The sequence below is a fragment of the Podarcis muralis genome, chromosome 7 (genome assembly GCF_964188315.1).
Source record: "Podarcis muralis chromosome 7, rPodMur119.hap1.1, whole genome shotgun sequence".
In the NCBI taxonomy this organism is placed as follows: domain Eukaryota; kingdom Metazoa; phylum Chordata; class Lepidosauria; order Squamata; family Lacertidae; genus Podarcis; species Podarcis muralis.
Window position 1 is genome coordinate 41,134,397 of NC_135661.1, and position 17,441 is coordinate 41,151,837.

The window sequence follows — 17,441 nt, forward strand, 5'->3', positions numbered from 1 at the left end:
ATATGTAAATGCCCATACACACAAAAGGAAAGGCCATAACTCAGTGGGACAGCATCAGCTTTGCATGCAGACAGTCCCAGATTCAATCGCCAATGGCATCTCCAGATAGGGCTGGAAATCCCCCTGCCCTGCCAGTTAGTGTAGACCAGGCGTCCTCAACCTCAGCCCTCCAGATGTTTTGAGACTACAATTTCCATCAGCCCTGACCACTGGTCCTGCTAGCTTAGGGATCATGGGAGTTGTAGGCCAAAAACATCTGGAGGGCAGAGGTTGAGGAAGTCTGGTGTAGACAGTCCTGAGCTAGATGGAACAGGGGTCTGACTTGGGTATATGGCACCTTCCTTTGTTCCTCTGTGCGGGAAACACAAAGAGTGGGGCAAAATAGCCAAGAAATGCAAAAATGCCAATCTATGACTATTCACTGCAAACCTCAACTGTATGTAAGAAAAGCTTATTATAGTTTTATTTAAATCCACAATATACACAGCTGTAAATGTAAAGACCACGGGACACGGGTGGCGCTGTGGGTAAAAGCCTCAGCGCCTAGGGCTTGCCGATCGAAAGGTCGGCGGTTCGAATCCCCGCGGCGGGGTGCGCTCCCGTTGCTCGGTCCCAGCGCCTGCCAACCTAGCAGTTCGAAAGCACCTTCGAGTGCAAGTAGATAAATAGGGACTGCTTACTAGCGGGAAGGTAAACGGCGTTTCCGTGTGCGGCTCTGGCTCGCCAGAGCAGCGATGTCACGCTGGCCACGTGTCTCCGGACAGCGCTGGCCCCCGGCCTCTTGAGTGAGATGGGCGCACAACCCCAGAGTCTGTCAAGACTGGCCCGAACGGGCAGGGGTACCTTTACCTTTACTTAAAGGTAAAGAGGTAGGTTATATCAGTAGTAGTAGCAAATAACTGTAACAGCAGCATCAACACAGTAACCATTCACAGAAGCTTTAATTGGTGATGACATGTCAATTATGAAGGAAGGGTTTGTATCCAGCCATTGTTGCCCAGACCTTACATTTTCTGGGGGAGAACTGCTGTTTCTACCTTCAGCTGTGGACCTATGCTGGGGATGCCAACTGGATCAAGCCTTCCTTCCGAAGCTCAGAATGAAATGCAAGGAGACAACAGGGACCGCTGAGTCATCAAGAGCCATGCAACTTAATCACCATTTTGGCAAACAGCCCCCATGTCTGGAGATGACAATGCAAAGGAGCACCCACCTACCCACCCCCTGAAAGCTGCTAGAATCAAACCCACAGAGGATCTGGATGGAAGCCCTAGCTTAGCCATGGACTTACTGAATGGTCTCAATCAAAAATCTCTCTGCCTCCACCTCTGTTCTGCAAAGCAGGCATAATTCCAAGCCAGTTTAACAGGGGTAGGGGGAACGGACTGTGATGCCAAACACTCTGCAAGTTAGAACTCCTATCAAGTTTGCTGGCCAACACAATCTTGGCTCTGGGTCTTCACTCCCCTCCCCGCCCTCAGCCTCCTAGGGCTACAAAAAAAACAAATAAATAAAATTCCCAGGACTGCTGTACTTGGAAAGGAACTACTCTGTTCCTCCTCCTGAGCACAGCACACACTCTTCCTCCTCCTGGCTCCCCACAACCTGTAACCTTGCAAGGGCCTTGGTATGTCAGGAAGCGATAAAACGGTCTTTCCTCGGAGCTGCATGTCACAGCCCAGCCTCCTTCGCCTCCACCTACACAAGAGACAGCAGATTCTTGGCCTCTTGCCAAAGCCACTGTCTCCACTGCAATTCTGTCTGCCTTAGAGCCAGCATGCGCGCGCGTGCGCACACACACAGCTTAGGGAAGAAGCGGCCACACACATACAGTGGCAGAAGTAAATGCCCACATGAAGTCACAGCCTGCCCCTTCTCTCTTTCACACATCCCAATGCTAATACACTTACAGTTACATGGTGACTTAACAGCTTGGCCTGCCCAACCCCACATACATGACCTCTGTGTGAGAGCATGCACACATACACAAATAGCCTCAGAATCAAGAAACATAGGAAAGCTGCCTTATACAAAGTGTCTTTTACCAACAGCAACTGGTACAACAGCTACAACCGTTCCTGGACTGGGGAAGCTTAGCCACAGTAGTTTATACGTTGGTTACTTCAAGAATGGATTACTGCAATGCACTCTTATGCAGGGCTTCCCTTGCTCTTGATCTAGAAGCTGCAGTTAGTGCAGAATGCTGCAGCAGGATAGCTGACAGGAGTGAAACCTTATCAGCATATATATAACACCTGTACTCAGTGATCTGCATGGGCTGCCAATTTGCTACTGGGCCAAGTTCTATTGGAATATATAGCCCTTAACAACTTGTGACCAGTTTGTGAGATCGCCTTATCTGATATAAGATGTGAGATGATGTGCACACCAGAGTTATCACCAGGTTACAATAAAAAAATAACTTGTGAGGTTTACAGCTACTTTAGGTGGGAAGTTGGTTTGTTTGGTTGCATCTGAGGAGATTGTGCTGGTATAATCTCTTAAGGGACAGATGGAGGGAAAGGGTGTGGAGGTTGAACCAGGCAGCTGGATGGTGCCAGCTAGATACCTCATCGGGTTGATTTCAGGGGCTAGACAGTTAATTGGCAAAGGCAAGGGATAGGGGGTATCTGAGAAGCAGCATATAGCAGGAACTGGCAAGTGTACACAGAAGAAGGATCAAGCCGTCCTGGACAAAAGAAGAACAAGAGAAGCCCTGATTCGCTGGCAGCAGACTGCAGACAGAATGCCCAGGCCTGAAGCTGGCCTTGCACATGGAGCTTATATAGGGCTCCCAGCCAATTAGAAGGCTGGGCTGGGAGCCAATCAGGGCCTGAGAAGTCCCTGATGCAGCAAACAAACATAGGGAAGGTTCTCAAGCCTTTTATGATGCCCAAGTGGCAAGCAGCTGTACCTTGGGAACTGAAGGGTGGTGGGTTCTATTCCCAAGGGGAGCCAGGTTCTTACAGCCTTTCTGAAAACCCACAAGAACACTCATACATAAGCACCTTTTATTCCTTTATCTCTGCCCACCCCAACTGTGTGTTTTTAAACAATATATTTTAAGAGATATATAAATAAATTATTATTATTATTATTATTATTATTATTATTATTATTATTATTCGAGAGGGTTGGAAAATGTCAGCCCATCCTGCCCAAACCACTTCCCAATTCACATATACCATCTATTAATTTAGCCCTATCATTAGGAATAGGAGAATCTGCTTATAAAGGGTCCATCTAACTTGGTACTGTCTACACTGCCCTGCAGCAGCTCTCCAGAGTTTCAGACAGACCAGTTGCACTGAGTTGGGCCCCACGTGGGGGGTCTGATGTGTGTGCATGACATCACACAGGCCAAGCTTGCCAGGACACTCTGGCGATCACGGGGGGGTGGGGAGGGCGGAGGGTGAAAATCACCCTCCAAGCCTCCCACCCCACGACCCATCAATTGCCCAGAGGCAGCAGGTGATGGTGGCCCCCTCAATATTGGGGGGCTCCACCCCATGCCTCAAAATATTGAGGGGGCTGAATCCCCTTGTACCCCATATACCCTGCATCCCTCCTGAACACACTTCCAGTCCTACCAGAAGGTGACTTAAGTTGAACCTGGGACCTTCTGCTTACAAAGCAGGTACTCTAAGTTATACCTGTTCTCCAAAGATGCCACGCTCTGATGCCATCATTGGTTTGGCCTAATCTTAGCCTCATCTCCCACAAGCTGTACCTGCCAGGCTTAGTCCCAAGGGAAAGATGACGGGTACTGTTAAAAGCATTTTTGTTTAGACAAGTCTACCTAGATATGTAGAATGCTGACGTGCTTTAATCTGTTCTTAGTTTCTTACTGATTTTATTTTTTAATGTTTTAAATAGTTTCTTTTGCTTATTTCCCCCCCTTTTACTCATTTTGCTGTTTGTGATTGTTGCTGTTTTCGATCAAGAGGTATATCAATAAAATAAACAAACCTGGGAAACATGGAAGGGGAAGAAGGTTCCTAGTTCTCTGATTTCCAGTAGCAGAGGCATCCTTGGAATGGTTCTGAACCAGTCCCAATCAACCTGGTATCAATGGACGATTAACATAACCACACATGTGCACACACAAAGGAGGACATGTTTTGCATGTCTCTGTGGGCTGCTTCATATTACTGGCTTTTCCCGGCATTCATCACCCTCCCACAAAAGGTAATGTGTGAATGTAATGATACTGCATTGGCAAATGCACAATTCAGACAGGTACTTTTGCCAGGGAACCATAGCTGGCTGCAGCTCCCATACTGTGGACTACCTGGACTTGCCTCTGTGTAATGTGATATGTTAGCATAGAAGGGTTTTCTTTACGGGGAGGGGGAATAGTTGGAACAACAACAACAACAACAACACCTCGCCCATCTGACTGGGTTGCCCCAGCTACTGTGGGTGGCTTCCAACAAATACAAAAGCATAATAAAACATCCAACATTTAAAACTTCCCTATACAGGGCTGCCCTATGCAACTGTCCTCATTCCTTATTATTGGTCCTGCTGGCTGGGGCTGATGAGCGTGGGAGTCCAACAGCATCTGGAGGGCCACAGCTTCCCTACCTCTGTGTTTAGTGATTTGAAATTGTCAACTGCCTAGAAGACACATTTGATTGAGCAGTAATTTTTAAAATCCTTTAAAAAATTGCTCAGTGTATGTAAACCTTTTGTACAGTGGAGTAGGCCATTTTTATTATGATTTATGATTATTTAATTTTGATACCACTTAATGTATTAAAAATATCTCTAAGCAGTATACAAAAAACTGAAGCAACAGCAGACAACTTAAACAAAATATTACAAAAATACAGAGTTACATATATAAATGTTACATTAATACAAAGTTACATATAATTTCATTTTCCTTCAGACGTTTGCTCTCTCTCTCTCTCTCTCTCTCTCTCTCACACACACACACACACACACACACACTTAAAACTGGCCAGCTGTGAACTTCAGACCCTTGCTTTACAAAGAAAAGGCACTGAGGATGCCAGAGGTCCTTAACACTATAACCCCTAGTGCCAGCTTCCTTTAACCTTTGCAGACACACACTGTTCCCTTGCTAATGTGTACTGCCTGGCTCTGCCTCTGCTGCTGGCACAGGTGATATGCCAAGGTGTTCCTCTCTGCCCAAGGAATTGCAAAGGCAGGAGTGTTAGAGGCACTGTGGCATCAAGTTCTGTTGTCCCCAAGGTCAACACTATTACATCTCCTTGCTGAGTCACAGGCAGTGCTTTCAAATTTGATCCAGGACATAGCAATGGAAGCTGCCATGAACAACTTCACCAACCAAACCCTTCAGCAAGGATGAAATGAGAAACAGGAAAGCATGGAGCAAGTGACATTAACAACTGACTGGCACTTCCTAAATGCCATACAACAGGAAAAACACATCAGGTTAAAATAAGTGTCTTTTAAGGATCAATTTAGGCATTTTTATGCAGGGATGGGAAACTCTTGAGGTATAGTTGGACTCCAACTCCCATCAGGCCACAGCCATCATGGCCAATGGTGATGGGAGGGATAGTTCATTGGCATCTATCTGTAGGGTCATGTATTCCCCATCCCTGCTTTTATGGAACAACTTAGGATGGTGTGGAATCATGTAGGTTTCTATGTTCCACATTACTGAGCAGAATGGCACAGAGCAACATGTCAGGTGCATACACAGAAAAGTAGGTTAAAAGTGACTGAAATAATTTAGATTACTGGTAGCTAGTGACTGATAAAGACTATTGATAAGAACACATCCCATATAATTTCTATTGCTCTCGCTCTCTCTTTTTACATATTTCCAAAATGCTTTCATTTGTTTTAAGAGAGGATACCACCGGGTTTCTCAAGAATGCAAAGGCCAAGCCTGCAAATGTGGGGGTATGGCAGTGGTGGGAGAAGAAAGCCTGACCCAGGACTGGCAGTACCAAAGAGGTGTGTTTCAACAGCCAGGGTGAAATGCAGAGAAGCTGGATAAGATAACCTTGAAAGCAAGAGCAAATCAGGATACAAGGCCTTCAACATTATGCATATCAGGAGCACAATGACCCAAACTTCACTCTCAACCAATATCCGTTGTTCTACCAGCTCCACAGTTGCAGAGATACCACCAGTTTTAGACAACAGTAAACATCACTCTCTGTTGCACTGGAAGGTGAATCAAGACACAGCTATCTATCTATCTATCTATCTATCTATCTATCTATCTTTCTATCTGAAGTCACCCAGCCACAAGCAAAGCAGTCTGGATTCCCAGTCTCATCCCACTAGATTTGGATCTGTTCTAAGTACACAGGAGTCACCAGGTTGATCTCCAGAGCCAAGCTCTATCAACACAGCAGAGCTCCTTTCTGTAGCAATCACCTCTATTTGACTTAGATAAGTTATAAAATGGAGCGGAGGCTGAAAGGAGCAAATAATTAAGTCCTGGCCCTTCTAATTATCTCTCCCAGGCAAGCCAGTGAAAACAGAGACAGCGTGCACTTCAAAGCAAGAGCCAGCGATCCGAAACAAGAGGAAGCGAGGAAGCTAATAGCCCCAACGCTGCTTCCAAACAAGTCCCATTGTCAGGGAGGCTGGAGATTCTCCCTTTCTGCCTCAGTCTTTGTCCTTTCCCATTAGAAGCCGGTTTTATTTATTTATTCACAGTATTCAAATGCCACCCAGTAACAAAGTTCTCTGAGTGGCTTTACAACAACAATAAAAACATTTAACAAGCAATTATAAACTCATGGGGAGGGGCAAATGTAAAACAGCATAAAAACTCCAGCAGCAAAGAATAAAAATCAATGGATTTAAAAGGCCCGGTAGAATAAAAAAGGTATTCACTTAGCACTGGAAACAGTACAAAGGAGGCTCCTGGCAAGCCTCTTTGGGAAGAGCATTACACAAGCTGGGTGACACCACTGAAAAGATCCCCTTCCTGGTAACCACCTCTGCATCTCATTTGGGGATGAGAGGCAAGGGAAAAGAACCACTGAGGATGGTTTTAAGGTCCAGGGCGATACTTCTGACCCCAAGCTGCCATGGTCTTTAAAGGTCTGGAAACCGACTAGAAGCCAGTGCAGATGACAAAACACTGCTGTAATATCAAATGGTCCCATTCCAGTTAACAACCCTGCCACTCTGCTTTGGAGTAATATGCATTTCTGGACCTTTTCCAAAAGCGGCTGCACATACAATGCATTGCAGTATGCATGTGTCACTGAAGATTGCCTCTTTCTTAATGTCAATAAATAAATAAAGTTGTTTGGGGGGACGGACAAGATGATTTCATCACAGGACTTTGGCCTTCTAGGTGCATTACTACCTGTCTTTGCTCTTGCTCATTTTCCATGTTATTTTTGGCCAGGCAAACTATATCCCCCCCACACACACACACATGGGTCTATGAGGACACACCCTGGGCTGCCCCCTCCAGGAGAGGTCCAGAGGGTGACAACACAAGAACAGGCCTTTTATATGATGGCTCCCCAGTTTGTGGAATACTCTTCCCAGGGACGCTAGCCCAGTGCCTTTACTACATATCTTCAGGCGCCAGGCAAAAACATTCCTCTATAACCAGGCCTTTGGCCTTTAACTATCTGTGGGGGCTTTTAGAAGGGGATGGGATGTTCTTAATGTATTTCTCTTTCCTCTTGGTTTTAATGAATCTCAGTGATATTTGAAGACACATTCAAGTCCTGGAGGGAAAGTACTGCATTCTTCTATTGCTTACCCCAATCCTGTACAATGTCTTGCTCTGAAAGCTAACTACAATTCACCAGTCGTGTGGTGGCCCACCAGGGGCTCAAAAACCTAAGAATCAGAGGCCTATCTGGTTCAGCATTCTATTCTATCTGTGGCCAACCAGATGCCCCAAAGGGAAGTCCACAGGCAGGACCTGAGTACCATAGCGCTCTCCCTGGTTGTGCAGCTGACCCAAGACCACACAACAAGGATGTTGCCCAGCAACTGACAGACCATGGCACATGGTTGGTGATATCCATTAGGCTTGGTAGGTTATAAATTGTGCTGTCTGGATTGTCCATGCAATGGCACCAAGTCCTTCTTTTGCTGTTTTGAAACATGCTGTGAATTTTGCTTATTTGTTCTTTTTATAATTAAGTCTTATTGTCTCTATGCTGGCTCTTAGGTTCCGTTTTAAAACTTTTTATATGCTGAAGTACTTTATGATGTTCCTTTTGAATTGGTTTTATTGCTTACATTGTAAACCGCCTTAGAAATGCATTGGTTTTTAAAGAGGGGGCGGGTACAGGAATCAAAACAAACTCTCTCCCAGCATCATTGTCTCAACTTTGCAAGTATACTCCTGAACTACTTTACATGTGTAAGGTGTACTTAACAAAGTTTACCCCTTTCTTAGAAATTAAGCAGCAAATTCAGAAGCATTTCTCAGAATCAGAGCTGCAAGGAAAGGTTATCTAGTCCAACACCCTGGTGATGCAAGGAATCCACTACTTCACCATCCTTGGCAGATGGCTATCCAGTCTCTACTTAAGAACTATTAACAAAGGAGAGTCTCCCATTTTCTGAGACAGTCTGCTCCACTGCAAAATAAGTTCATCCCAATCTTAATCCTTTTTCTTATTATTTGAACCCACTGGTTCAGGTCCTATGTCTAGAATAGAAGAAAAGAAATTCATCCCATCAATATGAAGCAGACCTTCAAATACTTGTATGAATGGATCTGCTCACCTCTAATCTTTCTTTGGCATAAGAATCTATTTCTACTTCCCTCTCCAAGTCACAAAGACACACGTGGGCAAATCGGGGATGGGTGGGAGTTCAGTGTTAGAAGTGCAACAGCACGAGCATCCAAGCTGGTAGGTTGCATGCCTCCAGCCACTTCCCCAAATGCCCAAATTTCTGGGGGCTGCTACTGGTTCAGACATAACATTTCATGACTTTTAGAAGTCATGAGATATAAGCACAAACAGACCCAGAAGCAGTGTTAGAAATTAGCCAGGTGTGTTTTGCTTTCAGCATGGGTCCAATTGTGACTACAAGATTTCTGGGCGCCAGGTTGGCAAGCATATTTTTAAAACCTGCCTTAATAAAAACTAATACAATTTCCACTAGGGGTGAGCTTTTGCTTCTCGCATAATGGGGCAAGTGAACTGTTGTAAGAGCAAGCTACAGTCAAGCAATGTAGTTGAGATCACAAAATCATAGAATCATAGAATTGTCGCATTGGAAGGGACCCCAAGGGTCATCTAGTCTAATCCCTTGGCGAACAGAGATTCTGTTGTGACAACCGCAACCTATATTTAAGGTGCCATTTGGCACCTAGCTTATATATTTGAGTTTCTAACACTGCCCAAAAGCACTAGCTGAGAATGGGTGTCTTTGGCATTTTTCCCCACAAGAACACACTCAGCAGAGACTTTGCAAAAAAGTTGTTGCATGTTAAAAATCTATTCCCATTACGTGTGTGCACTTTAAATTTGTTATAACAATATGGACACAAGTTGCTAATCAGCTTTTTTAACAAGGTAAGCCTTCTGTAGCATTATGTGGCAGAGTGTATCCTAGATTAACAGATATTGTAAAAGTTTGTTGAAGGTTAAGATCCCATGGGATGGGAGTCTGGTAGCAAACAGAATGGAGAAGCTAGGTAGGCTGGAAGAAACACATGCTCCAAGATGCAGTGTGCCAGTCTCTCTCTCATGGCCTCCTGAACGCAGGCTAATCCATGTGCCTAGATCTCATGCTGCTAACCCACCACAGCTATCTCCAAACTTCCCAAAAATACATTCAACTGATTCTAGGACTCCTCAGGCTGAACCCAACCAAGCCAAAAGGCTGTCCAATGGAACCTGCTTCAATTCCACTTTCCCCTAAGCCTGGAGAAAAGCTAAAAAGAACACTTGCAGAGTGTGTTCCTGTCACCCCTGAGAAACCTCAACCAACCCTCACACTTTTGGTATCAATAAAAAGTGCATCCAGGTTAGAGTGGGAGATTTCAGCCCAAGGGCTTGGTCCAAACCAAGGTTTTCACCTTAAAAATCAGGGCTACTATCAACCAATAATACCACTCCACAAACCTTTTCCCTTTAAAACAACAACAACAACAACTATGACTCCTATTTGCCATTATTACACAGATATGGTTCTAAAATAGTTCACCTCTCTGAGCATGTACAGAGCTCCTTCTTTCGGCAGGGAGAGAAGTCAGCCAACCACACACGCGGGGACTTGAGCCCCCGCCCCCTTCCTATTACAAGTTTCCTCCACCCACCCCCCTGTCCGAAATCCACAGCAGTCCAGACAGCCAGCAACAAGCTGAACTTCCCGCGGAGGGAGGAAGCCGTGGCGGCGGCGGCCAGCAGCAGGAGCCTCCTCCTCGCGCGCCTCCCCCGCCCCAACTCCACGGTGATGGGCGCAGGAAGGAGACGGAGAAGCGCGGCACTCACCGATGATGGGCGGGCGGCCGCTCCAGCGGGGGCTCCTGTCCTCCATGGGGACAGCCGGCGGGGGACGGCAGGATCAGCAGAAGCAGCGGCGGCGGCGAGACCCTCGCGAGGCACTGCGGTCATCCAGCCGCCGGAGGCGAGGCGGCCGGCCAGGGAAACTTTTTTCCCCGGGCGCGGCGGGAGTGCGCGCGGCGGGGGGGGCGGGGAGAGGCAACTTCTCAGCAGAGGAGCGCCGGGCTCAGCCGCTCGCTTGCTCGGGCTCCGTGTGTGCGTCTGTGTGTCTCTCTCTCCCCGCCTCACTTCCTGCTTCTGGTGCTTCTCTTTCCCCGCCCGCGGCTCCGCTCGGCCCAGCCCAGCTGGGCTACTCCTGTTCCAGGAGCTGCAGCCACCGAGTGACTCACCGGCTCCAACCGGGCGACGGCGACTCCGCTGGCCGAGCCCCCTCCCGGAAAAGGCCGCCGGGGGAGCACGTGCGGAGCGGGGGGAAGAGCGATCTTGCCTCTGGGGAGGAGGGGCTTAGGCGCCCACGGTGGCTCCCACCCGCCAGGAGGGATCCTCTCACCCCCGCCCCCGCCCCAAAGTCCTGGGCGTGTTTACTCCGAAGTAAAGCCCCAGCGAATGTCAGCGGGAGACTTGCTCCCAAGTCAACCTGCGCAGAAGTGTAGCTTTCCAACCCAATCCTGGGCATGACCAACTTGGAAACAACCCCACCAAGTCCAGCAGGACTTGTTCCCAAGCCAGACTAGTGAGGGGGCACTGGGATTAAAACTGGTATTCGATCCCCAGGTGGGAGCAGGAGGGAGACTTGTGGATACTGAAGGATGAGAAGAATAAACTCATCCTCCTCCTTTTTCTTCTTCCTCATTTAATTAGCATTTTTTAAGAGCTGTGGCCTCCATTTCTCTACCCCGCAAGGAAGTAGGAGGTTGAAGGCTGGGGATGCGGAGAACAAATAGGAGAGAGACCTGAGAGATTAAATTCTCCATCAGCCTTTGGCAACCTGGGGCTGATAGTAGTATCAATCAGATGGAGGGCACCAATCACAGTAGATGTCCCACCACTAACTCTGCCTGCCTAAAGATAGGCCCCTGTGACTTACATGGGGTGGGGGAAAGGAGTATTCTGGATACAGCTGGCCAGATGGGGTTTGGAACTGCTGCAGGCTGAGAGGAGGCAGGTTGAATTTCAGCCAGTGAAGATTTTAGTCCGTGACCCCCAAACAATCCAAGAAAGTCCACCATGCAAGGGCCATGCAGCTCATTTGGGCGGCAAAGACGTCTTGGAGCCTTTAACAATTTCTGTGCTTTTTATGCTGTATTCTGAATGGTTGTAATTTGCCTTGAGTGCTACTTGGAAGAGGTTTTCGACATTTAAACAAATGCCTGATCCCAGGACTTGAGGAAGCACAAAAGGCCAAAATGGCAGGGGCCTTCCCCTTGCTGCTGAGCCTACAGAGATAAGCAGACCTGGGGAAGGGGGAGGGGGACATGGCTGCTCTGGAAAGCTTTGCATGATGATTTACTCAGTCCGCTGACCAGCCACCTGCTGGAGAAACAGAAAACCACATGGCCGCCTGTAACTGATGTTTTTGTGCCTCCAAGGTAAGAGGGGATCCCCATGAGGAGCAGGCAAATAATGCAGGAACATTCTGCAGCATCTTGACACAAAACCCTTTCAGACTATCTAGTGTCCTCTCTAACTCTTGCAGAGTTGCACTTGGGGAACAAAACCAGTCACCCAAGCTCACCAGGAGATGTTTCATAAGGGCATAGGAAGAGCCTGGCTGCTGGATTAGGCCAATGGCCCATCTAGTCCAGCATCCTGTACTCACTCACAGTGGCCAGCAAGATGCCCATACATGAGTGCAACAGCATTTCCCACTTGTGATTCCCAGCAAGTGGTATTCAGAGGCATGATGCCTTCCAGCAGTAGAGGTAGAACATAGTCATAACCATCACAGATGCCAAGCTGTGCACTGAAGGAAGCTTGATCAATCTCACACACACCCTATCAAACAACAGTATGGTTTAGGTTTCGAAAAATGGACATAATATGCTTCAGGATGAAACTTCCATTTATTCACAAATTACACCTTTAAGATGTCACAAGGCTCTTTGTTGTTTTTGCTACAACAGACTAAGAAGGCTACCCTCCTGGGAATATAGATTCTCTTTCTCCCTCTCTCCCAAATCATCTAATTAAACCAGTACTAAAACAATTGTTTTAGGGACGTGGGTGGCGCTGTGGGTTAAACCACTGAGCCTAGGACTTGCCTATCAGAAGGTCAGTGGTTCGAATCCCCGCGACGGAGTGAGCTCCCGTTGCTCAATCCCTGCTCCTGCCAACCTAGCAGTTTGAAAGCACGTCAAAGTGCAAGTAGATAAATAGGTACCGCTCCGACGGGAAGGTAAACAGCGTTTCCATGCACTGCTCTGATTTGCCAAAAGCAGCTTAGTCATGCTGGCCACATGACCCAGAAGCTGTACGCCGGCTCCCTCGGCCAATAAAGCGAGATGAGCGCCGCAACCCCAGTCGGCCACGACTGGACCTAATGGTCAGGGGTCCCTTTACCTTTACCTTAAAACAATTGTTACATTCTTGGCCCACAAAATGGACAAGAGGTTTGTTCCCTGCTATCAGTTCAGGGGGAATCCAAGGAAATAATGGTGTGCTTTTTAAACAGGTAATGGGTGTTTTCCATGGTATTATTAATGTCTCATATTTTCAGTGTATATAGATAATGTTCTCTTTTTGCAGTAATGATTACAAACCAGAAGGGAAAGGAGGTGGGGAATGTCAGAGGACAAGCACAGCCGAATCAATGGCTATGTTCTACCTCCACTTTTGGAGATGGCATGCCTCTGGATACACACTTTTATTTATTTTTATTAAATTTCTATACCACCCTTCATCAGATGGCACAGGGCAGTTTACAATAAAAAACACAAAAATACATGACATAGTAAGAAACAAAAACAATACCCTACCCCCAGTTTAAAAGGCCATAGACTGTTTAATTAGCCAAAGGCCTGGCAGCTGAAGATAAAGTTTCTGTAAAAAGTCCTGCTTGTAGGCATCCCATAGGCACCTGACTAGCCACTGTGAGAACAGGATGCTGGGCAAGATGGTCTATTAGCCTGATTCCGCCTCCTGGCTCTTCTTACGTTGTTACGCTCTAATAAACTTTCCTCGGGACACTTGTTGAACTCCCAGCTCTGCACTGCTGCCAGGATGTGCTCCCCAGTGGCTTTCTCGCTCTCTCGTCCTATCCTTGCTTGAACTAGACCACCCAGTTCTGACTGCACACTCTGCAAGCACCCTCCCTTGCCATTTTTTGTTTGTGTGTGTCTAATATGTGAAATTGAAAGGAACAAATGTGCTTATCGGCAATTCTCACATGGTACAAAAGCAGACTTTTATCTTCCCACCTTCACTAATCTAGAGCAAGTTTATGTCTGTAATTTCTCCCCCTTAATTTTCTGAGTTGAATGCATTTGTGGTATTAGTATACAGTGGTACTTCAGGTTACAAACACTTCAGGTTACAAACTCCGCTAACCTGGAAGTAGTACCTCGGATTGAGAACTTTGGCCCAGGATGAGAACAGAAATCGTGCACCGGCGGTGTGGTGGTAGCGCCTGAGGTTAAGAACAGACCTCAGAACGAATTAAGTTTGTAACCCAAGGTACCACTGTAAATGTATGAACCAATTGTGAACAGTATGTTTTATATAGAAAATGCATTCATGTGCACAGTCCTTATGCACACTATACCCAGTGTATTTATCATACACATATGCACAAGAAATACAGCACATAGTTTGTAAGTTATTAATACTCCCAAATAAAAATATCACTCCAAACTTCATATGTTCATACAGTACTAAACATTTTGAGTTGTAGCCAATGTTAGTTCTAGCAAGAGTAGAGTAGACTTATTGAAATTAATGAGCATGAGTAGCTTAAGTCCATTGCTTTCAATCAGCTGGCTGAGTAGAACTTAACTGAACACCTCCCTTTCTGCACAGGGCAATAAGCTCCCACATCACACTTGCATTCTTTCTCTGGAGCAATATGTGTCAGGATGAGCCATGTGAGTTGCTGGAGAAAGGAGGGGGTTGCAGACCTCCCATGGCACAGCCAACCTCCGTGCTTAACCTTGTCTCACCCGCCTGCAATTGGCAGGGCTTTGAGATCTCCTCCCTCCTTGAGTGCCAGCCAAGATCCTGACCAGGAACACAAAGGCCTTGCCTTGAGGAGTCGGTGCACGAAATACAGCAGGCATCTAACATGCCATTACTCAGTGTGTCTGCCAAGCGACTCTGGTAATTAACACAGGCAACTTCACATGGCTCGTTCCAGGCCACAGCTCCTGCTCCCAGCTGCCTGGCAGTAAATAGCTCACAAATTACCAAAGACCCTCCCTGACCCCTTATTCTGGAAAGACACCACCAGGTGGCTCTAGAAGGAAGCAGAAGGAACTCTACAAGCTTTTCCTAGACCTCTGTATGGCGTTCTCTTATAGGAAGTGCAGCAGGGAGCTAATAAATCCTTTGCTAAATTACAGCAATTGTAGTGTGTGAACACATGGCCCCACTCTCCCCATGCTCTTTCCAAAGGTCAGAGGCCTCAGCTGTGGCCAATCAGGACTGCCTCACAGTCACTCACTTCCCAGACTCCCTGCCGCACTGACACCAATACTCCACAGCTTGCTGAACTGCCCAAGCCATTTTGGGAAGGGCCATAGCTCAGTGGTAGAGCATTTGATTTGCATGCAGGTCCCAAGTTTAATCCCCAGTAGCATCTCCAGGCTGGGCTGCAAATGTCCCCCATCTGAAACTCTGGAAAGCCTCTGCCAGTCAGTGTAGTAGACAATACTGAGTTAGAAGAATCAATGGCCTGGTTCAGCATAAGGCAACTTCCTGTGTTCCTTGAGGGCTAGCTTCTTCCTCCTGCAATTTTTCATAACAGCAGGTGGAGGAGGAAGCCAATGCCTCATCCAAGCAGGAGCTCTACACTCTCAGCATAGAACAGGCCCGGAAGGTGGGGTGCAAAGCATGTGTCTGTGTGTAAGAGAGAGTGAAAGAAACGCCTCCTCTAGGAATGCTGCAGTTCCTGACCAGGGAGGATGTTAAATTCCCTGGAGATGGCACTCAGCCAGACCTAGCTTTGGGATAGCAAAGGCTCAGAAGTGGCCTCCTTTGACCTACCAGCAAGTCACTGCTTTGAAAGTAAGAGAGAGAAATATATTTTACATGCAGACTGGGACATCTGGGTTTGGTCTCAGCAACTGGAACTTCATGCAACAGTACCCACCCCTCCAAAAGCCCTGGCAGGAATTGCACAGGAGCTCAAAAATTTCCCTTAAGGAGAACCTTAGTAAGAGGGTACAGTGGACACTCGGGTTGTGAACGTGATCCGTGCAGGATGCATGTTCGCAACCCGCAGCGTTCGCAACCTGCGTCTGCGTACACACGGGTTGCAATTCAGCGCTTCTGCGCATACGCAAAGTGTGATTTAGCGCTTCTGCACATGCGCGACCGCCAAAACCCCGAAGTAACCCGTTCCGGTACTTCCAGGTTTTGGTGGTCCATAACCTGAAAAGAAGCAACCTGAAGCGGCTGTAACCCGAAGTATGGCTATTGTGTTCCTTACCACTAGGAGAACCACTGTCAAAGCAGGCTGCTGGTGAATGCTCTTGAATGCTAGCTGGAGCTTTGCTTCAGGTCACACTGAAAAGTCAGCTGGAAAAGTGTGTGTGTGTGTGTGTGTGTGTGTGTGTGTGTGTAGGTAGATAGATAGATAGATAGATAGATAGATAGATAGAAAGATACACTTATTGAAAGCCAAAGTGAAGAACAGACACATTAACTGGCTCTCAAACTTGAGATTAGCCTGTATTAAGACTACTCAAAGACCCACTGCTGCCAGGTTTGCATCACTTATTGTGGGCTGACATCTCATTACTCTCATAGATAAGAAGATCATCTGAACAGAACCCCATTGCTACACACACCCGACATTGAGTTCTACCTTGTGCCACTCCTCACTTATCCACATGTATGAATGAATTTATGGACACACACAAACAAGCACACTCCCAACTGAAACAAGGAATGCAGTGCTTACTTGTAGCTGTTTGAGCTGCACCGTCCACATCCAAACCAGCCCTGTAATCCTGAGCAGCTCCGTTCCCCACAGCTGTGCTTTCCACGGGGCCCGATGGGCGTTGGGCAGCCTCACTGGCAACTAGTTTCAGAGCAGGTGCCTCTAGAGGAAAAGCAGATGCCTGGAATAAAAGGAGAAAAAAAGACATGAGGGACCCTTCCAGGCATTACAGAAAATCAGCTCTGAAAACAAGTCCTAGCATATACACACGGACTGGTGGGGGGCAGCACATAAGATTTCCAAGATAGAAGGTAAATATGGGCCCTTCCAGGCATTCTTTCTATGGTGCATTCATGATTTGTGCTCATAATGGTATTGGGGCAGTCACAGGCAATCCCACTTTCAATGCTATGTAAGTCCTGCAAAGTCCTGCTGAAATCCTGTAACTTTTCACACCATACATTCTCTTTATTTATGGAAAGTATTTATATACTGCTGTATATCATTAAAAGAATCTATAATTAAAGCATGTAAAAAAATTAAATCACAGACTATCAACTATTATGGAAAGAGGAAAACATTTTCAGCAGGCGTTTAAAGGTTGAAACAGAAGGCACCTGCTGAATCTATACTAGCAGATCATTCAACAGACTAGGCTGATCACACTAAAGGCTCCATTTCATGTTGATGTTAAATGGGCCTCCCCAATTCAGGAGTCAAATGTGTTTCATCCCCCCCCCCCCCGCTTTTGCTGTGCTATATATAGTCTAACGTGCCCCTTCAGATACCAACAATTCAGCAACATTGGGGAAACACTACAGAACAACTTACAAAGCGGAATGATAATGTGGAAACGCCTGTATAAATCCACCACACTATTATTGCATAAACGACATGTT

General features: G+C 46.7%; 1 protein-coding gene across 5 annotated transcripts in view; it reads right to left on the reverse strand.

Moving 5' to 3' along the window:
* GSE1 (Gse1 coiled-coil protein) overlaps window positions 1-17,441 on the reverse strand; it is a 374,856-nt gene that overhangs the window by 244,970 nt on the left and 112,445 nt on the right. For 3 of the 5 annotated variants that reach the window (XM_028740044.2, XM_028740043.2, XM_028740049.2), the window contains exon 2: window positions 16,564-16,723. In XM_028740044.2, coding sequence (XP_028595877.2) covers window positions 16,564-16,723 — 160 coding nt within the window. Of the gene's footprint in view, window positions 1-10,436; window positions 11,069-16,563; window positions 16,724-17,441 lie in introns of those variants that run through there. The other 2 variants (XM_077931572.1, XM_028740045.2) reach the window with 2 other exon arrangements.